Source organism: Syngnathus typhle, linkage group LG12 (genome assembly GCF_033458585.1).
Source record: "Syngnathus typhle isolate RoL2023-S1 ecotype Sweden linkage group LG12, RoL_Styp_1.0, whole genome shotgun sequence".
In the NCBI taxonomy this organism is placed as follows: Eukaryota; Metazoa; Chordata; class Actinopteri; order Syngnathiformes; family Syngnathidae; genus Syngnathus; species Syngnathus typhle.
Genome location: NC_083749.1, coordinates 5046097 through 5068472, shown reverse-complemented (window position 1 = coordinate 5068472; position 22376 = coordinate 5046097). Strand labels below are relative to the sequence as shown.

The following is a 22376-nucleotide window of genomic DNA, read 5'->3' as shown; positions in this document are numbered from 1 at the left end:
AACCGAAAGGATGCTGAGGAATCATCGTTTCCCCAATTTGAGTCCAGCGACATTTATTCCACCTTCAGAAATTTAAATTAAATTTTTTGGTAAGAATTTTTCACGTCTTCCCGATTAACATCTTTGGAAACTAACATATTTGAAATATATTGTTATGCTCTGAAATTGTTGTTTTTTTATTACTAACAATTACTAAAACCTTTTTAGCCATATAGAAAAAGAAAAAATATGCGCTACATGTCTCATCAGAAGTGACTTCAAGCTAATCCCTTTGGGCAGACATCAGGTAAGTTTCATATTTTTTTGTTTTTGGGGTGTGTCATGTTTTTCAGAAAAATACTTTTTAATTGGTTTTTTGTTCATTCAATGGCTAAATTTTCTCTTGACCAGTTATCAAAGCAGCTAACAGAGGTCACAAGTATTATGACCAAACATTTATTTGTAACTTGATACTAAAACAAAACTTGGTCAGGTGCATCCAAGAGCTACATTGAAATCATTTTGAAAGAATACCACCAAGCTATATGTGATAAGTTGCGTTATCAGAATGTACTGTACGTGATTGTTTTTACTCCATAGAAACAAAAGTCTTTGAGCCCCCTGACTCACGTTTGTGTTTACTGTACGACCCTGGCGAGCGGGTGGGCCGATGGGTGGGCTGGCGTTCAGGAATGCGGCTCAGGAAAGGGAGGGGGGCGCTGATTTCGCTTCAACTCCCATCCTCAATTTTACATTGAACTGCTATAAACACACAGCGAAGCAAATTAGCACCATGTGTCAACATACGCTCAAAGTCAGAGAGACACACATGTAGAAACACATTTTTATTCTGTAAAAAGTTTTATAAAATGAATATTGTACAAAAATAAAGTTTGCAGAGAGCTTTGGTTCTGGAACACGGGACGACAGAAAGTGGATCTTTTAACACCGAGGACTCTTGCACGTCTTTACTTTCCCTTTAACAGGCCTCATTTCAACTGATTTGCTCCCCCTTTGGCGTCCGATTCCCAATTCTAGGTCCTCCTCGGGGTCCTAACGTACATAGAAAATGGATGATGTTTTGCCATAACATGGACGTAATACTGCACATCAACTCTGACACAAGTGGCAACCCGACCGTAAGTGTGACAAACTCTTCACCAGACAGCTAGTAAACAAAGAAACGCAGGTTAACACTTGAGGTTGTGATTTTTGTAGCAGGGGTTCTCAAACTAAATAATAATTTGTAACATTTTTTTTTTTGAAATAGCGTAACTTCACATTAACAAACATAATAAGACCATTAAAACCAAATTTACCACATAAATTCCTTCATGACATTTTCTTCAACGATTCTGTTTACATTTAAAGCTACACGTGATACTTGTGTTTAATTAGTGTTTGAGAACCCCTGGTATGAAGAAACAGGACACAAGGGGGGGGGGGGGCTTCTGGGAAGTCTCCATAGTTGTCATCTGGAAAGCAAACAGGGAAGATGATCCAATTGATGAGGTATGCTGTGATAAAAGCAACCTTTTTCTCCCCCCCCCCCCCTTCTTGTGTTTGGCCTAAATTCATCTCCATGTTGTGGATTTGCGCGTGTGTGTTGTGGGGGGGGGATTACACGCTGTCAAGCTGCCTTGCTAGTTGCCGGGTGGGCACAGATACCTTGGTCCCTAATCCGTGGAAACGTCAAGACCCTCCTCGAGGACTCTTTGTTCCACTTGAAACGCTCGACTCTCAGCTCTGCCCTTATCCGGGATATTGCTATTCCCCCTAACTGAACATGTTATCACGTGTAGAACCCCCCCCCCCCCCCCCCCCCCGCGCGTCTTATTTAAAGGTTTTTGCTTTTGTTGGAACGTCACTTTGACGCTGACAGCCGTACAGTAGCGAGCGTCTCCCTTAAAACTGCCTCAGCCGGCGGGGATGTTTGCTTAAGACTCGTGTTAAAGGGGGATCACTTTCAAATCCTCTTTTCAGAGTAAAGGAGTGGAGGGGGGGGGGGCGAGAAGAAGTATTTAGGATGCGGATCGGTGACTACAGCTAGGTTTTTGTTTTTTTTACGACTCCTTGTAAACATGCAACCAGTGGACAGGACTGTGAAGACAGAAAAAAAAAAAAAAAGATTGCCATTGGCTTCTTTTGGTCCCGAGTCTCCAGCCACTTTCTGCAAAATTGGTACATCGGAGACGTAAAAGAAGACAACACCCGCGGGAAAAAAAAAAAAAAAGATTTGATGTGTGAAAAGAAATTTTGACTCCACAGTTCGAGATGTTTCCACTTGGTCACGTGCCAAATCATCAGTCTTTCATCCAAAGTAAAGACAAACAAAAAGTAAAAAACAAAACAAACAAAAAACATTTCTGACCATCTGTCTTTTGGTCCTGAGTCTTTCTCCCCTTTCTTGCAGAATTTCCGTCAAACTGGTAAAAGATAGAACAATCCTCGGATAAGTCTGCAAATTAGTGGTCAGTTCTTACATTTCTGATACTACCCTCAGAGGACGGGGAACATTTGCGGGTTGATTTTTGACAAGAAACAGCAACGGGGGTACAAATATGACAAACCATGGCTAGTCTCACTCATCTAAATGTAACTTGTTTTCGGGGGGAGTTTGAAAGGAGGAAGCTTCCAGAATGTACATGAACATCATGACAGCGTCCAAACCAAGCGTCTCAATAAATAAAGACAACAACTTGTGTCCTAAGTGAAATAAATAACAATAAGTTAATTCCATCTTAATAAATATACCTCTTACACACAAGCGTATACATACATTTATAGATACTGTATATTTAGAGAGAGATTTACATACAGTACGTCTAAATATTCATATGATGGTGTGTGGAGTCTGCTGAATCCTGTTGAGTCCGAAAGAGTCCTCACCAAACAAAGAAAGAAAGGGTTAATCCTGGGAGGCTTTCCAGATGAAAGAAACTTTTTTTTTTAGAAAAACAGAAAAATGAGGAAATGTAACAGTATATTCTTTGTTAGCTCCATCGTTGAACGTGTCTTACACACAAGCGCACCTCTTGGCCGAGTGTTTCTTAAGCGTGTGGTAGACCACGTTATCGTCCAAGAAGGACAAGTCGTCGTCGAAGGCGACCGGCCGGCAACAGGTGCGAGAGGGCACGTCCCTGTCCAGCTTGTTGCCGTGGCTGAGGTTACTGAGGATCTTGTCGTAGTTGGTCTCGGCTTCGGCGCAGGGTCCGCTGCAGTAGCGGAAGATCAGCTCCTCTTTGGTCTGGTAGCCCAGACCCAAGTCCGTCACGTTGAGGTGGACCTCCTTTAGGAGGCAGCCTCGGCTGGGACGGGCCGATGTCCGACCCCGTTCGCCTCGCCCCGCTTTGCCGCCGCCTCTGGTCCCACCGCCTCTGCTCCGGCCTCGTTTCCTCTCGCCTCGTGTGTTTGCCGCCCCCCTCTGTCTTTGCTCCCGCTCCCTCGGGCCCCGGGACTCGGAGGATCGTCGCAATCTGCCGATGGTTGCCTTAATGAAGTCCATGACATCGTCAAACTGCTCTGAATAAGGACTCGTCACATCATCTGCAAGACACCGAGAACATGGGAATGCTGATTTTGAACAGATCACTGGTTCTCAATTTTAAAGTACCGCCTTAAAAAAAAAAAGACTCCACCAAAGGAAGAAATCAGATGCACAAATGTGGGGCCTGAAAACACCCAAAATCTGTTAGGATGCATTGAGCGTGTCGCTAAAAAAAAAACAGAACAAGTAAAAGAACTCCTGTTCACCTATACCCCAGCTGCTTCTTAACAACACGTGAAACCGAGCTAGCATATTAGCTTGCGGCGTAACGCTACCGAGGGACATCTGCCGCTGTTTTGTTTGGTGCCCTCTTCAAAGGTCCCGACACCAGGAACTGATGTGTGAATAATTTAGAAGGAAGAGCACGATCACACGCGGAAAACATCTGCCGATGCGGAGCAAGTCCAAAAAGCTTTTTGGCATCTGCGCACCGCACGTTGCGTCTGTTTCACGCCAATAACACAAGCATCCGCACCTCCCGCTAAATCGTCGATGGAGACGACGTTGTTCTCCTATGAAACAATTAGTCCAACATTCCTGCCGTGTCAAGGCGAGTCGGTTTTATTTACATAGCGCCAATTCCCACAAAAACACTTTGTGCGTAAACACGACAGAATATTCGAGTGAGATGACGAGAGAACAATGGGCGCAACAACCAACGTATCAACCGCCGTAATGACCCCACGATGACAGGCGTCGGTGTCTGGCTGTGAGGTTTGGCAGGCGACGGACGGTGTGGTTAGGTGTCATCGGACTTTGCTTGCGCATGGTCTGCGTCACCTGATCTCCCCCTGCGCTCGACTGCTAATTGAATCCAAGTGGGTCTAGCTGTTTCTAGACTCTTGTTTTCCCTTTAATTTCGGGTGTAGCGTAATTCCAAAACCGCGAATCCCAGCATTTATCCACTTAATTTGGAAAGCTGCTGGGAATGTTTTTTTCTGCTCAAACTGTTGGTCCCACAGGAGTGAAAACTGCAAAGTGGGTCACTTGTGGTGTAAATGCCATCTTAAGACTGACGGGCAGCGTGCACCTGCCGCCAGCAAGCACAGTCCAACCGCTTGCGCAAGTTGTGCTGCAACTAATCAGTAGCACACAAGCGCTATCGGAGCCACAATGGTTCCATTTCAACATTGGTTTTTTTTCCCCTCCACATTGCTTCTTCTAACATTTTTTTGTTAGAAATAAAATTTTATTTTTTCCCCTGACTTAAAAAAAAACCTCTATGGCCGATTAAATTGGTGATGCCTAAAAAAAAAAAACTGTCCAATGTTTATTTGTGCAGTCTGTAAAATAGGTTGGTTTACATAACTGTAGTAGCATTAAGATTACACGGGTGATGTCAACCTGGCGCAAACAAAAGTTAAAGTAGCAGGTTGAAGCTTGGCTCCAAATGTTCCATTCCCTTTCCACTCCTTGGCCCCCATCCCACCTCCCGAGTGAAGACGAACCAGTGTCACGCAACTCCAAACAAACTAAAATTCTTGCCCAGTGTGGCTGTTAAACGCACACATAAACAAAACGCTTCAAACTTTCCACTCCTGGCCGACGTGCTTTTGTTGGAGCGGCGAAAAGCGCGCCATTGATTTCTAACTTCAGGCGGCGATGGTGGCGGCAAATGTAAACAGCGGAAGAGAGGCCAAGTGTTTGGCAAGCGTCGGCCTCGCTCATGGTTTGGTTCATGAGACGCGCCTGTTTTGACACAAGGGTGATGTAACGCGTAATAAAACACAAATGACATACCTGCTGCGTGATAAGTTTCTGACGTCTTTATCCGGTGGCCACGCTCCACCAAACTGATAACGGTGGGAAATCCTTAAGACTCGGCCTAAGACCTAACCAGGAACTCTTTGACACCTGTTTGCGTTGTTGACCCAAATGGAATCCTTTTTTGGTTTGTTTTTACAATAAGTCTAAATTTAGACCACGAAAGAATACTTTAAAACCCCCGACAGTTTCATCTGTCCATTGGCTAGCCAGCAGTCTACTTTGCATTTCATGGAGGATTACATAATACACACAAGTGTGGTGCAGACATTAGTGGAAAGCTTACATTGATCCTCCTTGGAGATCTCCTGCAGGTTGCTCTCAGCACTGCGCATCATCAACTTGGCCCCCTGGTCCTCAGCGGACTGGTGTAGTGAATCAGAGTAGAACAAGGTCCTCTTGGCTGGCTGGGTGTTTTGGTAAAGGGGCCGGGTAGCGACAGAGCTCAGGAGCAACAAACACATGGCCGCCACATCCCATAAATTCATTTTAGACTCAGTTCCTCTGAGGAGAGCTGGAATAAACAGCAGGGGAGAGATCAAACATGTGACATCCTGTCAGAAGTCAACAAGCCACCAAGTCCCAGGTAGAACGTGTGTACAGAATACAAGTTGTGTAGTATTGCATGTGCAGATTACATCTATTGTAAACACCTGAAATAATTTATGCGTTCATCCAAGATAATCGCACCCAATTAAGGGAGTGTTGCAATTTGAATTTTGGCACAAAAGGCAAATTACGTGCATCGTCCTGCCCTGGCCGCCCTATGACGAGTCTTGACAACATATTATACGCTAAAATGAGTAGGAATGGCAACGTGTAGTTTAAATACAAGCAATAAAAAGTGTGTTCATGGCAGGGCTTGTAAATATACGGCCCGCAGGCCAAAAGTGTCCCGACAGCGATTATCTGGGATTATGGGAGAGAATATCCAATTTCATTTCATATGTCTGAAAATGTACGATTGTTTGTGCAAGTCGTGACAAACAGAACTGCATGTTAAATATGCAATAATTGTGTGTTCAACCAGTTGCCAATCAGATAATTGACCAAGTTTTCACCCTTAAATTCATTTGAGAAATCTTGTCAAGTGGATTTCATTTTCAAAGTCCCAATTCCCGAAAATGTGACTTGACGTTTTGTGGCTTTAATGATGTATTGTTTTGCACGATGGCAAAACTTAATATCTATATTAGTTCCGATATTATGATTTACATAACTAGGCTGCGTTTGACACTCACCTCAAAGATGGTCCATGCAGACCTGCACCTCGCTGCGATTAAAATCCAAGCGTCATGCGTCGTCCTCATGTGCATCCAAAACGATAAAAAAAAAAAAAAAAATCCCCACTTGTTGGCGCGACAGTTTGTCCACTGGTGGAAAAATACCCAAAATGTCACACAGCTCCAGAACGTGTGCGCACTTTGGACCTCGTTGATCAATGAAACAAGCTGCTCCACGCTGGGAATCCAAAAGTGGCAACCTCCCACTCCACGGGTGGAAAAGACGCGCAAATAGTTCGTTTCCCCCCCCGTCTTGTCTCGACCCGCCGTCACATCCCGCGTGCAGAAAAGATCGGCGAGGGTCGTGCGGTCTCCATATCCACGCGTCGGTTTGTCGTCCTCATCGCGCAGCGGAGCAGCGCCGAGCCGCGCTCCGCGGGCACTCCGGGGGCATTTATAGTCGACGCACGCTCGGTGTCCGCCCCTCAGGGAGTAAAAGCGCACAGACATGCGCGCAAATACACACACACTCTGGACATGGTTATAGTTAAATACACTTTTCCCTTTGAAATTAGTCCGTTCCAGCCCCCCCCCCCCCTTAATCACAACGCATTTCAGTAAAAAGAAAGACAAATATGCCTTGAGATACGAGCCCTTCATTTTTTTTCTGCTTTGACATGTTGGGAGTGAACTCAACTAAACTTATGTCACACCCCAATTAAATAGTAGTTTGGCGGATAATAGTAACTTGTAGTTTAGCTACCCCATGGCTACCCCCTGGCCGCCCCCCCTCACCAGAGCCCCCCTGTTTGCAGTTTTCAGATATCTGGGGGATTATGTCACACATCCCCATGCCCTTGGATTTGGATGTCAGCATGGGGAATGTGATCTGGGCATGATTGGAACCTCATCACTGGCATCGAGTTCCCCTTCTGCGTGGCTTCTTGCTGCTGGCTAAAAGCAATGTTTAAGATGATGTAAATATGCAGCTTTTAAAAGTTGCAAGCTTGCCAACTGGGCTGCATTTCATTTTAAAAATTGGTTGGGGCACAAACAGTTTTGGGGGGTGCGGCGAGACGTAGCATAATAAAAAGAGAGAAAAGTGCCATCTGGAAGGATTTTAACCTTCATGATCTTTTTTTAGTTACTCAGGAGCAATGATTGTCCAGTGATTCAGGATCGCTCGGGGCGTTTTAATTATCCAAAAGTGTCAGAAATGACGGTACTTAACTTGTGACTCATCAAACCAATCAAATCTATGTGTGTATCTTTCCAGGTACACTTTAGGCTTCCATTCAAGAAGTCACCCAAAGACATCTTGCTGGCACGCTGATGTGAATCCAAAAACATCAACGCTACAATTACACAAAAGTTCCACCTGCCTAAAAAGCTCCGACTCCGTTCGCTGCCAGGATGAGCCTTCCTGTTCAGACATGTTTTTCCTTACGGGATCCTGACGTGCCGTGCCCTCTTCATAAAGGTCTGTGTGGTGACGAGCCAAATGCTCATTGTATGAATTCCACGCTGTCAAGTTTGCACACGGCGCTTATTTTCTATGTATCGTGTACTTGTAATTTGCCTCGCAGGGCCTCTACCATTTTTGTTCCCATGCTAATTGTTTTGCAAAATTGCTGCAAATGACGCATCGTCGCTTCTTCCAGTTAACGCTTGACCCAAATCACTTCATTTACTAAACGTCCCAGAGACAACGGTATGCTGTTGCGCAACAACGTTGTCAAAGCATGTAAGACACCTGTACTATTTGTAAGACATCTTAACAATTACAATAGCCTATTAATATTCCTGCCCGAAACAGTTCTCAGGTGTCTTCGTGACATGTCCCATTGAAAATGGAAGGGAAAATGTGGCCCTTAATATTTTCGCACTTTTGGATAACCCCCATTGATGCGATGATATCGCTCGCCTTTGACGTGTCACTCTTATTATAGGGACGTACGCACAGAGGCTACATTGTCTGTCTCAATGTAGAAGAGTCACCAAGAAGTGACTCGCCCATATGTCATATGAGACCCTCTGGTGCAGATGAGACCCTCGGACCACAAGGTCGTTTGACATGAACTCATCCGAGGCAGCGGAAGTGTGACTAAAAGAAAAAGCATGACTTAAGATGCTTCAAACATCATGTGGTCATCAACTTAGAGCCCAGACATGTAACAATATGTACAAGAATGCATTGCTAGATTTTTTTTTTTTCCTTGGCAGTATATTGGAAGCAGTGTGTGCCTATGCATGGCGAGTTATGTCACCAGGCATGCACATAAAACAGGCGAGCAGGAAGTCCAGTCAGCTGGTCCATTATTGGCACATGTCATAGTTCAGAGGTGGCAATGCGCCAGATGCCCGAGCCATTGTGGCACTCAGGTCGGCGCCGCGCTTCCATCTGTTTCGCTCATTGCTCAGACCTTTCAGCCGCGGCTTCTCAGATTGTATGCTTGCAAAAATACACACTTGTGTGAGTGTGTGTCTGTGTGTGTAAATGAGCTCACTTGGTACTATCAAAGTTCAGGAGGGACTATGACGCGGGTAAAAATAGCACAGAGGAAGTAAGGTGAAATCTCTTACACACCGATACTAAAAGCATCGAGGGAGGATCGAAATGAGACCCTCATTAAGTCCAATGCCAATCGGGTTCCCACATACCGATATTTAATATCGGAAGCGATTTTTGCTCTTGTTCTGTTTCGAGTGACAATATGCTTTCACATGACTTCCTGCAGGGCGTGTGAAGAACTCTATTGGTCAAGGATGAATTATCACCCCAGCAGTGACTGTGACTTTGCTAATCTCTCTCCCACGGACCACTGGCTTCCACGGCCGTCACAATAGAAATAAAGTCAAGATTCCTTTTCCTTCATCGGGACAGAAGAGAAATGGTTCCAAATGATGCACTCGGTGGGGAAAATTGAAGAAGAAGGTATGGAGTTACCCCCATTGCTTGCACTCTATTGGGAAAGACGTTTGAGGAGATTTGACTCCCCCCCCCCCCCTTGCTCCCTCCCCGAGGTGGCACGGTGTCAGACTTTGTGCCGGCTTTATCGTGTTTAGTGTTCAAAGAGCGGCTGCCTACTGTCTTACTAAACAAATAGTAACCCTCAAAAGATGAAAAGCACCTCCGGGTGGAAGTGAGGCCGCGTTTTATTTAAGTGTCTCATTTTACGGATTTGGACTGAGCTATTTTTATTATAACCTTTGCCAGTGACCATTTTGCAATAAGGGAAAGAAGGGCAGTGCCCCATGAGAACCATCAGGTAGCACTGTTGCGATTTTTTTTTCTCATCTATTTTAAATATTCTGATACATACAGTGGTGTCTTGAGTCATCATCAACTCGCCTTCCCCCCCCCCCCCCATTAAAATATTTAGAAATATTGTTAATTAATTCCAGGCAAAATACAAACATTGTCATGTGTATTTCAAAAAAAGCACTCTATAATATTACAGTTTATGAAATTCAGGGCCAAACCGATATGGATTCTCTTGAGGCCAATGCCGATTCAGATATTTATCGGGATAAAATTCTCATAACCGATTAATAGATTAAAAATGAGAGATTAAATTAAAAGATTAAAAAAATAGATATATTTAATGGATTCAATAATGTCAGTTTTTGGACCTGCTAATTGTGTTAATTGTGACAAAAAATGCAGATTTCATTTTTAAGAACCAATCCCGGTCTATTGAATCGGCTGAACGATCAAACAGTACCAGCAGATGACACATTTGAAAAGACACCTGTTACATTTCTCTCAAAATTTCTATTCAGATAGTTCTCAACAAAGATACTTATTGTGTTTCTTTCTCTTCTTATAGTTTCAACAAAAGATTAATCGCTGCTCCGTCCCCAACGTAACAAGGTCACTCGGACGCAAGCGAGAACGATGTCTTTGCGAGCCAACGTCCCGGAGTGACAGCGGCGAGGCTCAGATCCAGTTCCCCGTCCTAATCCCGCCTGGTATGTGTTGAGAGCGCTCGCTTCCACCGGAGGCCCATAAATCATCATTTTCTCTGCCGTACCGCCAACGTCCAACCCGGCGACAGAAACACAATGCTATACTCGTGTTCTTCGTTCGTGTCGCGCCAATGCGACGCGACACACGTACATATTGGCACCTCTTGCAAACGGTCCTGTGAGAAAGAGTATATGCACACGCGGCTGGTAATACAAGAGCGTATCACGTCGCAGAGTTGATCAGAGCAGCATGACCGCATTGTCGCCAAATCACGTCATGTTGTCACCTTGGAGCTCGTTCCCAGAAGGAGCTATTGATATCGTCACCACGACATCTCTGACTAGCGTTTACCTTTACACTGATGAGGTTTGTCAGCAGCGATGACACAAAAAAAATATCCAGTTTTAGAGAATTCCATTTCCCTTCACTGTCATAATACGACGTCTAAATACGTCTAAAAACAATACTCGGTCGTATTCAAGGAATGAAAAGTAAAACGCAGCGGCAGCCTTGAACTTTGCTACAAGCAACTTAGAATAACAGACAATTGCACTTAATGCCACAATAATCTAATCAGTTGGCTCGGGAGTGGAGGTCACGGGAAACTCCACTTCCAAGGTCAGAGAAATTAGTGATAGCTACCGGTTGTATAAGTGCGTCCCCGGATTGGGTCTTACTGTAGACTTAGGCAGCTGTGGTGTTGTTGATTAAAAAAAAAAAAAAAAAAAAAGCCAATTAAATATTATATCTTTGGCGTCATGTTCAAAACAAACAACTTCCTGCATGAGCTAAAAATAGAAAATGTAGGTGTGCCATCTGGAGCGAGGGTGAGTCATCAGGTGTAAAATGCTGATTAATAAATCATCGGGCTTTATCGTTTCCATTCGGACCGTCGAGCCGGTGTTTATTTATTAATCTCTAAAGGCGTTCAACCCTACGGGCGACACTGACATGTAGCAAACAATGAAGTGAGTCACGTTGAGCCCTTTTCAATAGTTGTTGTGAGTCCACCCCGATAGTTCAAGGATCTGAATACATCAACTGAGGTCGTAGGTCCAGGTTCGGGTGTCGGAATGTTGAATGGCTCCGGGCATACTGTCAACCCGCTCGGTCTGTGTTAGGAAAATGTTGGTCAAACATATTTGAAAGGTTGACGGCTTGACCAAAAGTACAGTTTTCCTCCACTGTAACAAGATCCAAGACGCGTCGCCGGCATTTTAAGCTCTCGAAACACAGAGTGTGGCTGTCTGCGAGTTGGCTCCAGGTTAGGATGCTGCGTTCAGGTTCAGGTTACCGATTGTTGGCATGTGCCGGTTTTGTGAGCAGAATGGCCTTGGTTGACATGTCCAAACAGCTGTGCAACAACAACCCGCCCAGCTTTGTGGACAAATGGATGGAACAGACAGATATGTAGCTGCCAGAGTATATTTTTGTATTGAACCGAATTCTCATTTGGACTTTAGGAACCAAAAAAAAAAAAAAACGCGCGGGTGGTAGTATTCCTGGTGAGCACCGATATATCTTGATAGTTCGACAAATAACATCAGTACCTTGTTTTTACAAGTCAACCCCATCAATCACGCATTCCTCCGTAGAGGTTTTTCTGCTGTTCCAAAAAAAAAAAAAAGGTACCTGGGGTGCAGAGGGCAAAGCTTCGGAGAAAGACGGCTGATCGTATTTCCAACACATTTCACAATCTTTGTACCTGCTGCAAGTGTACAACAAAGAGGTGTCAAAATTGAAACGAGATCGGCCTGTGCGACCAAACTGCTCGGAGCCATCGGTTCTGGGCAGAGAAAAGACCTGTAAACCCCCACCGCCAACCCCCCGCGGCCCCCCACAGCAGATGGGAGCTTTTTGGTTACGGCCGCAGGGGAGCGTCGAGACCCCAAGACGACGAGCGCGACCACAAAAAAGCTGGCAGACGCGGCCGGACCGTGAAACATGTCCCACGAGGCGGAGGAGGCTTTCACTCACCTGGCCTTTGGTGTGTCCTCATGTTACCGGGCTTGGGCTGAGCCTCCGCCCAGTCCGCCTGCTCGCCATTGTTCCAGGCCTGCATGTGCAGACAATGAAGACGAGAGCGGGGGGCCGGGCGAAGGGAGTGAGCCACGTTTCGGAGCTTATTGTTGCCCGTGTATCTTTTTACCAACGCGGTTAAATTGAGCAATGACGGCAGCCATCAAAGGTCGCCGATACGATCGTTGCGCTCGGCGGCCGACTCGCTGCAGACGTGCACTACATCATGTCGACGATGAAAAGACGCACCTGAAGACCTCTCTATGAATGCCGCACCTGTGCCTCCAATGTCTGTCACCATCTGTCTTATTCAGGCTTATAAAGGCCCATCTCCACATTTCAGAATTTGAATGATAAACTTTTATGGGGCGGTTTGCACGAGCGCGTGAGAATATATGTGAGAGCGTATGTGTGTGAGAGAGTGTCTCAACCCCGGCCAAAGTCCTAACACAGCCCAGATGTTCTTCAACTCAAAATAAGCAAGGTCTGAATGCAGTTGAGATTCCTGGGTCACAAAGACATAAGCGTAATCCGTCGCTTGGCATTGCGACCATAACGGGACGCCGGCGGATTAAAGAGGATCAAAGTGGAACCTCACTCGAAGCAGAGCGTCAAAGACGTCGAACAATTATAGCATGCGGAGGCAAATGCGTTCCTACTGGCTGTTTTTAAGAAACGTAAACAAGCAGATGAGGACGTAAACAAATGTGTAATTTAAACCGTGTGCAGGAAAAAAAGCCGCCACCCGAACTACCTTGCTGCAATCTCTTCATTTCCGGCAACAACTATATTGCGGGAAAAAAAAACACAGTTTTAAATGTCTTAAAATGATGTTAAAAAATGAACGTATTTTCCCCATTAAAATGACGTAGAGCTTGTTGCCACTCAGATCAGTCGGAGGTGCGTTAAGATCAAGAATAGCCCCCGCACACCAACCCTACTGTGATACGGCAAAACTTTAGGTTGTGGTGGGTCAGGGACAGCCTCGTGGTCACACACCAGCTGCTGAACTCCCCATGGGGAGATATAGTCAATCAGCAAAAAACTCATAGACCACTAGAGGGCGTTAAACATCCACGGCAAAACAAAGAGGCTCATGGAAAGCTGTCTCCCAGGGAAAAAAAAGAACTATGTCGACCTCTGGTGGACTATTTAATTATTTTTCTTGATGCCCTTAAAAGAAAGGTCAAAAAGTACTGGTGGTCTAAATAAGGATTATTTTAAGTGGGACAAATTGGCTATTTTTTATTTGTATACAGATATTGTCTGGAGTTCCTGCCCATGATGCAAGCGGCATTGATTTGCAGTTTGGCAGAGGGATGAAAAAAAAAAAAACTACATCAAAGCAAAAGGTAAGAACTTATCCATTGATTTTTGTTGGCTAATTTGTGTCCTTTATTGAAAAACTTCAATACTGCACCTGTCTGTGAATGCGCTTTATATAAAAGGCCACTGCTTGACACCGACACTTGAGGACACGGCGGCGTTGACGGAGTCGTTTCGGTACAAAAAAGACGAAACAATAGCTACCACCTTTGTGGAAAACAGGAAGAGGATGTGGATGGGGGAAGCACTAAGATGCTTCCAAGCACAGTTGAGTCATGAGGCATCAAGCATTCATAGACCTTGTAAACATATGCAAACATATTCAAGTTGCATCAAACAATTACAGGAAAACTCAAGTCAAAAGTTCGCGTAAATGTTTTTAAGTGAGAGGACGGACATGCGGAGTGATTATCGATCCACTTGCCATGAGACATCGTGTTACTCTTATTGCATCATGTTGTACAAGTAAGATATGTTTTCGTCAAATAATATTGCAATTTGTCACTCAGCTCTTGCTCACCTCATGTTCACACTTTTAACACCTTCCTTAGACTTGGCTGGAAAATAAAAAAGGAAAGTCATAAGAACTAGACCAGGCTTTTTGAAACAATTAAGACTTCCTTAAGCTCCAATAATATTTCCGGAGAAAGCTTTGCTACAAGGCGTGAGTGGAACCCCTCTGGGAGACGGAAACAGATCGAGGTCACCATGCAGCCAAGATCTTAACACATACAAAGCGCTAACTACCATATACAAAAAAAAAAAAAAAACCTTGCACCATATTTGGGTTGATTGGCAATTACCTCATTTTTTTTTTTCTGTGCAATTCAGGCATTTTGTCCTACTACTCAACATTGTGGAACAAAGTACAGATTTGAATGCTATAAGGATGAACTTTACTAATAATCACACAACCTCACTAGCTTCAACTAAAGCTCCGCTAAATCTATACGTACTTGCACGGTGCGGTGAGCTTGATTTAATAACAAAATGGCTGATCAGACGTGCCATTAGATAATACATTGCTCGTAACGGGCTGGGCGACAAGCCCACCCGAAGTTGCCAGGTAGGTCCCGGTTGCCATGCAACGGTATTGAGGACAAGCGGGATGGACAGTGTTGTTTCAGTGACATTTATAGTGTTTTTTTTTTATTATTCCTTCACTCCTAACACCTCTTAAAGCACACGGACCAGTACAACCATGCATTTGTTATGTCCCCTTTCCACACCCCCTGAGGAGACGCAAAGGTGACAGACCATGTTGGCGTTAATTGGCCGTTTGATGGTCATGTTGTGAGGTTGCCTCGGTCGGGAGTGGAAACCTACAGATTCCTGTTTTCAGTACGTCCGACACCAATTTTGTTTTTGTCTCCAAACTCACATGACATGTAAGATTTGAGCCAGATAAATTCTAGTCTTATTCATGAAAAGCATCCTTGAGTTCTTCACCTTAAAGTTAAAGCCACATTCTCCTCGCTGCTCATGTTTTGTACCCGAGCGCCGGATATGAAAATTTCTTACAAGCAAGCCAGAAGCTGACAAAGCATTCTTTGTCGACTTTTCATACAAACAACAAATGCGCTTAGCGCACATGAGTATCAGCTGGGCATCACACTGACAGTCAACATTATTGATTGAAAAAGAAAAAAGATGTAGCTCTTAATTTCCTGTGATGCAACATGATGTAATCAAGTGGTTTAAAAGTAACGTGTGCAAGTGTATCGACCCGTGTGAAAAGAAAGTCCATTTTCTAATTCATTGCATCTATTCGGCCTTCTTGGAACAAGGGAGGGGCATTCTAAGAAATGACCCTGATCAATCAATGATAGGAAAAAACATTTTCATGTTCATTATTGCGTACAGATGAAAGTATCAAATCTGTAATTCTCTCCAACAATTATCGACCAAATTTTATTTTTGCTTAAAGAAAGTTAGTGAACCTGAACTTCTTCAAAGATTAACAATAAAGCCAGAACAATGGAATGGACGATGTATTAACCTATGTAGCCTCCTTAAGACTGAAAAATAATCCACGACAAACAAATTGCTATTGGATTTTTTCTTTTTTAAACAAAATTTAACCAGACTCGGCATTGAAAAAGAGAAAGGTAAAGGCCAAGAGGTTCAGCCGTCTGCTCAGTTGTGCGTGAGCCGATTAGCACAGGGACCAAAGCTTTTATCTGAGTGCTTTTCTCGGGATTCTTCTTACACACGGCTAAGCATGTGAACAAATCTGATACTATGCTTTGTCCCTTTCCACCAAAGATTCCGCAATTCTCAAAGCACCTGACTGAGAGACACAGCATCGTCCATCTCACCCATTGAAAGCTGTTATGAGGCATTTCATGACATAACTAGAAATCCGTTTGCTTTGTTTTGATATGAGACAGGATTCAAATTATTATTATTTTTTTTGCTTTGACTTGTCTCAACAAGCAGTTGCTTCTATAAAAGAAGGCTTTAAGTTTAATGTCAAATTAACATAAAGGAAAAGAGTGTTTGGCAACCAAACTGTTAGCTTAAAGCTAACATAGAATAGAAAATACCATTAACATGCTGAAATATGATTGAAATTTGGTTGAAAAAAATTTTTGTGGTAACTAATTGGATGATTATTAAAAAAAATATATAATTTGTAAATAATTGGTTGTTCTAGTTCCTTAATGCGTGTACTGTTAAATGTAAACATTTTTTTTATTTTTCATAAATCAATGTTTCTTCATAAAAAGAGCTCTTTGTTTGCTGAGATAGTTGCCGCGAGGGTGGGCAGTGAACAACTTCCATCCTCTCCACCCATCAGACACAAGACAAGGTTGTGATAATAATGCCCAAAGTCTTTTTTTTTTTTTTTTTATCAGGAGACATTTAAGGCATAACAATATTTGAGGGTCAAATATGACATTATTGCTGCAATCAGTTTTCTTACAAGTGAGCCGACTATCTTTTAATAGTCACTTTTGGAAATCAGATAATACTTTATAGTCTGATTAATCAAGCTAATGTGTTTCTCTCTTTCGATTTTACTCATTACTAGTGTATAATAACATTTTAAAAATCTCAACCTTTTTCCACTTTTGCAAGTTATTAGATGTGTGTTGCCACGCACGCAAACACACTCAGAACACCACACACTGGCTTGATCAATGCATGGTGCCAAATGTGAGCTGTGTGTGATGGGCTGCCAGCGGGGGGGGGGGGATGGTCAATGTGCTGCTGCTTGTTTTCTGTCAGTGTATTTTCATATTCTCTCAGTGTGCAGCAGCTTACCGATGCTTCGCTGTCTGACTTGAATCTCCCACTTGGGGATCAGAGAGGTGCGCACACAGCGGACAGACACAAGCTTCAGATTCTTCGCACAAAAATAAGGTATAGTCACTGCATAAACTTATTTTACGCAATTATTAGGTACTTTGCTGGTTTGATATCACAATATTATAACTGCACGGTTGACAGTTATGAAATATACACATATATATATTAATTTTAATTACATACTACATGGTTTCTTCAAGCTAATTATAGCAAAAAAACAAATTTCACCGAGACAGTTATTGAAGAAGAATGATACTGAAGAAACTATGCAATGACACTTGATACTTAAAGATGTAAACATATATACCAGTGTGACTATCTAGTAGTTTTCTTATAAGTCCCAAAATTAAACAATCAAATAAAAAAATAAATAAATGGAAAATAAACAGTCATTTATTTTCTGATGTATTTAAATTTTTCATCACTTTTTTATTTATTATTTTGTCATTGCCATATGACAATTAAAACGACGGAGGAAGAAAGTCTCTTTCCGTTGACGCGCATTTGCTCGGGCAGACATGCGCTCGCTTCATGCGTCCCGTGTGCCAGTCTAATAAGTGGAAGGAAGAGGTGAGTGAGAATCCGTCTGACGTACGAGCCTTCAGTGAGCACAGCGGGGAAGGGGGGGGGGGAGTGGCGGTCTCCCGGTTTGACCATGAGATGCTGCGTGTGCACGTGCATGCGCTGGTAGGAAGTAAATACTCACAGTTCAAGTGTACTGTAAGACCAAAGTCACTTCTTATAAAAGTCTGCACTGTTTTTGCCACCTTTTAAAAATGTGACCAAATTGAGTTTGATGTTGTCTAATAACATAATGGGAACACTGATAAATATTGTGTAAAGCGGCGCATGTGCACTCACCGTCCATCAGATTAACAAAACATGGAAATCCTTTTATAATCAGCCCCTCCAGCTGCGAATTGTCCTCACGGAAAAGCGACCTCCTCTTTTCATCATCACAAAAGTCTTGATTTAATCGCCTCTTTGGTAAATGTGTTGGAGGCAGCGTAGCGTTGGATAACGATGACTGATTGAAGACTTGCAGCGCCTGCATAGCCGGCCCATCGGTAATTGTCATGGTTTGTTTCTACTCGAGTTGATTTGGACTACCAATGTTTGTTTTTGTTCGTGTCCTAGATGTGACCCTTTGAAAACGCATCAATTCAACGAAGTCTTCCTTTCCTGTTTAAGTGGCTGTGAAGGTCCGCTTAGCTTATCGGTAACAAACACTGCAAAGCACCCTAGACGAGCTAATGGCTAGCATCGGTGTTTTAGTGTTAAGTCTATTTGAACACAAACAGTGGCGCAACACATATGGAGTGACAATATTTGATTTGTGTGTTTGCTACAGAAATGGACCGACAACACAGCTTCTATCGGCAAGTGGACGTTCAGGACCACGTCCACTACATCGTCGCCTTTTTTGTCCTCGTAATCGGGACAGTGGGTGTGACCGGAAATGCCTTGGTCATGTATGCGTTTTTCTGGTAAGAATCTTTTGCTTTGCTTATCTGCAAGAATCCACAATTAGCTGACTCCCATTCAAATGTATTTTAAAAAAAAAAATTAAATATCAGTTTAGAAAAGTCAACTGTATATCTCCTACATAAACAGTCTGGAACGTACCAATACAAAAGATTAGCCTGATTTAATTAAATTTTTATTTTATATTTTCGGGAAAAAAAAAAGTGTTCTTGATTCGGGATGCCAATGTCAGAAGCTCAGACACAATGGCCTCAGCAGAGGCTGGCGGGCATTCAATAGCAGGAAGCAACCGAGTGGTTTGCCAGCTGCGCTGCATAAATCGATAAAAAATACACACTCCATTTTTATATGCAGTCAACACAAAAGAAAAGTAACTACCCCCCGCAACATACACACACACACACACACATTTCCCTCGGTCGCCCATAGGGAACACTTACCATCTGTGAAGTCATGTTATGCAACGGTTTATCGTTGATCTTATTCATCGATATGTAAACAGCACACCCAGCGAGAGAAAACAATCAGTGAAGGTTGGACCTGATGCCTCTCTGATGTTAAGAGGCCCACTTGAAAGATCGAGCGGGTCGATGGCCATCGACAAGTAACCCGATAGAAGAGCGGCGAGCACAAACCGAGTGTGAGGCGCAACACAGAGACTGCATTAAGTTCTCCAAGGGGGGATCTCGAGCACTTGGTCAACATATAAACACCCTCCAGTGGAAATGTGGAATGGATATCAAACCGCATTCTACCAGAGTGGGTCAATGAATGTCTGTATTGACAATACTGCTTTCATTTGGAAATCCTTGGGGGTTCTGGACTTCGGTGTTCCGCCAGTAATCCTTGTGACACCAACGCTGCCCCCTGACTTTGCTAACTGGTGAGCTGTTAAAACTAAAACGATGTACAGGCAAGAAAGGGGAGATGGAGAAATCATGAGCACTAGAGCAACACTAATACACCAATCAATACTAAATCTGTTTTTAAAAGCAACTGACATATTGACGTGGACCGAAAAGGCGTTAGCTAACGCTAAAACGACAGAGGCTCTCCACTCTTTGCTTTCTTAAAACTCCATACAATGTCCTCTTTAAAATGAGACGATTTGTTGTTTCAGTGACAAGAAGCTACGCACTCCTCCCAACTTTTTCATCATGAACCTGGCAGTCAGCGACTTTCTCATGGCCATCACTCAGTCGCCCATCTTCTTTGTCAACTCCCTCTACAAGGGCTGGATATTTGGGGAAATGGGTAAGTGCCCGTTTAGCGCTACCTAGCGAGGTCTACCTAGCAAGAAAGAAGTTTGACATGATTGCATTTAGAAATGCTGTCTTCCCAGGTTGTAAAATCTACGCCTTTTGCGGGGCCTTATTCGGAATCACGTCCATGATCAACCTTCTGGCCATCTCTATGGATCGTTACGTCGTCATCACCAAGCCTCTGCGGGCCTTACGATGGACCTCAAAGCGACGCACTTGCTTCATCATTGGTCTGGTGTGGCTGTACTCTTTGGCTTGGAGCCTCGCACCGCTTCTCGGGTGGAGTACGTAACTGATTTACTCAAATTCCCTTCTCATAAAAACGTACACTATACCACGTTTGTCTCTAAGGTTCTTACATACCAGAAGGCCTGATGACCTCATGCACGTGGGACTACGTGACGTCGACGCCCGCCAATAAAAGCTACACCCTGATGCTGTGCTGCTTCGTCTTCTTCATCCCACTGGGCATCATATCTTACTGCTATCTGTGCATGTTCCTCGCTACTCGCCATGCCAGCAGGTATGTGTTTTGTAAACAATCTTTTTCTATTGAAATGAATGGGAATGCCATTAATCCGTTCTAAAAAAAAAAAAAGATGTTTGCTTAATGTTTGCTCTTTCATATCTTCATACACAGGAAGCTAGTATCTTAAATCTCGGTTCAGAAAAAAAAGTGAGGCTCATAGCCTCTCTCGAAAAACTCGAAAGTCAGTTCAGCAGCCTCTTCTGTCCTGCCAGGGAAGTGGAAAAGTTGGGTTCTCAGGTGAGGAAGTCAACGCTGATTCAGCAGCAGACTATCAAGTCAGAGTGGAAGTTGGCCAAGATTGCCTTTGTCGTGATCATCGTGTTTGTACTGTCCTGGTCACCCTACGCGTGTGTCACCCTCATTGCCTGGGCAGGGTAAATATGCCACGCACACAATTTTTTTTTTTTTTAATAACTGGCAAAGTACAGGTTCTGACGTGCAAAAAAAAAAATTCAGATATGCAAATGTCCTGAACCCCTACTCCAAAGCCGTGCCGGCGGTTATTGCCAAGGCCTCGGCCATCTACAACCCTTTCATCTATGCCATCATTCACTCTAAATACAGGTGAGAGCGCCATCTTCAGCAAATCAAGTAATATGAGCTTGAAACTGATACAAAGCCTTTGTCTGACTAATCACTTTGCTTCAACAGGAACACTCTTGCCGAAAATGTCCCCTGTCTACACTTCCTAGCCCAGCCCCCCCGGAGGAACATCATGTCAATGTCACATAGCCAGTCCTCCTTCAGGGACTCGGTGCTGAGCAGACAATCATCCGTCTCCAAAAACAAGTTTCTACAGGTTTCCTCATCCTTATCCACAATCGACACTGTGAGTCTTCATGACCCTTTCAAAATAGGAAAGCAGCACTTGTCAATCTGGGAACTTGTAATTCACAAAATTCTGCTTATAAATGTGTCCACCCCATCCCATCGCATTCCCATGCAGCAGGTTTGCAGTGATGTGGAGCTGGATCCAATGAACCAGAACCTTTCTCTGAGATCCAGCTATTCCATTGGAGCGCTAAAGGATCAGAGCCAGGACAGAAGACCACAATGATCGCGCAGGTAAAGCCACATCATCGATTGTGGGTTAAAACGATTGTCATGTCAAGCGCAAAATTGCAAATCAAGATTTCCACTGAAATTCTATAGAAATATCCTAGAGCGAAGCGCACTCCAAATGTGTGACCTGAGTCGTGGTCCCGCTCCAGACTCGGTGGAGGAAAAGGGAAGCGGAGCATGAGGACTTGGTCTTCTACAAGAGACATGAACCAAAGAGGGCCACAGCAAGCCCAGGGCGAAAGGAGAAGTGGAAGTCCTCTCCTGCCACTATCAGGGGAAAAAGGATGCAATCATTACTAGATTAATAATATCTAGTCTGGATTGTTAAAGTCAAGTCTTGGAGTAAGTCGACTTTTTTTTCCCCTCAGCGAGTGAAAGCATAGACAATCAAATGCACTTAGATATGCCACATTAAAGGTGTCAAATACAATAAGCGCAATAATGGTCAATACAATTTCATAGTGCCATCATATTAAATGTAAATCCAGCCATTGAAGCCCTCTTTTCTTTCCAGGTGGTGCTTTTATGGCTATTTATACCACCGTGTGTCGCTGTAGACATCTTTATCGCAGCTCGGTATGTGTCTACTACTTAACAAAGCTACTAGACAATAATTTGCTCCATTGCATCCAATTGGTTTCAAATTATTGACAAATTCCATTGTGGTCACTGCAAATTGAATACAAATTCTATTTTAAATGGGGCCTATTGACATTTTTTATTGAACACTCTATGCGCTGCATGAAGCCTTACGTAAAGAACTGTTACACTTCAGCGGTTCGATCGCTTTGCACTAAGGGAATTTGCAGCTGGCTGAGCTTGCCATCAAGTTATTACCATATATTGACATGGCTCACATGCATCTGAAATCAAATGACTGCAGCCTCAGGCAAACATG

The 22376-nt window shown here is 43.6% G+C and overlaps 2 protein-coding genes across 9 annotated transcripts; one reads left to right on the top strand and one right to left on the bottom strand.

Annotated features, from left to right (window-relative positions):
• Positions 1-984: 984 nt before the first annotated feature.
• Positions 985-21974, top strand: opn4xa (opsin 4xa). Of its 8 annotated transcripts, none has more exons than XM_061294049.1 (15): positions 985-1118; positions 7790-7993; positions 9252-9448; positions 10344-10485; positions 13762-13854; positions 17081-17194; positions 18492-18627; positions 19746-19879; positions 19968-20171; positions 20239-20410; positions 20629-20790; positions 20873-20980; positions 21068-21245; positions 21366-21481; positions 21628-21974. In XM_061294049.1, the coding sequence occupies exons 7-14, from the start codon at positions 18494-18496 to the stop codon at positions 21471-21473; spliced, it is 1200 nt and encodes a 399-aa protein (XP_061150033.1). In that variant the 5' UTR covers positions 985-1118; positions 7790-7993; positions 9252-9448; positions 10344-10485; positions 13762-13854; positions 17081-17194; positions 18492-18493; the 3' UTR covers positions 21474-21481; positions 21628-21974. The 8 variants fall into 8 exon arrangements, with proteins under 8 accessions (XP_061150033.1, XP_061150031.1, XP_061150028.1 ...); XM_061294047.1 differs by having other exon boundaries at positions 21569-21974; XM_061294044.1 differs by having other exon boundaries at positions 21363-21481.
• gdnfa (glial cell derived neurotrophic factor a) lies at positions 1811-6928 on the bottom strand. The gene is made up of 3 exons (XM_061294050.1): positions 6532-6928; positions 5577-5804; positions 1811-3525 (listed from the first exon to the last, which is right to left on the bottom strand). Exons 2-3 carry the CDS (start codon positions 5776-5778, stop codon positions 2996-2998), a joined length of 732 nt encoding a protein of 243 aa, XP_061150034.1. The 5' UTR covers positions 5779-5804; positions 6532-6928; the 3' UTR covers positions 1811-2995.
• Positions 21975-22376: the final 402 nt, after the last annotated feature.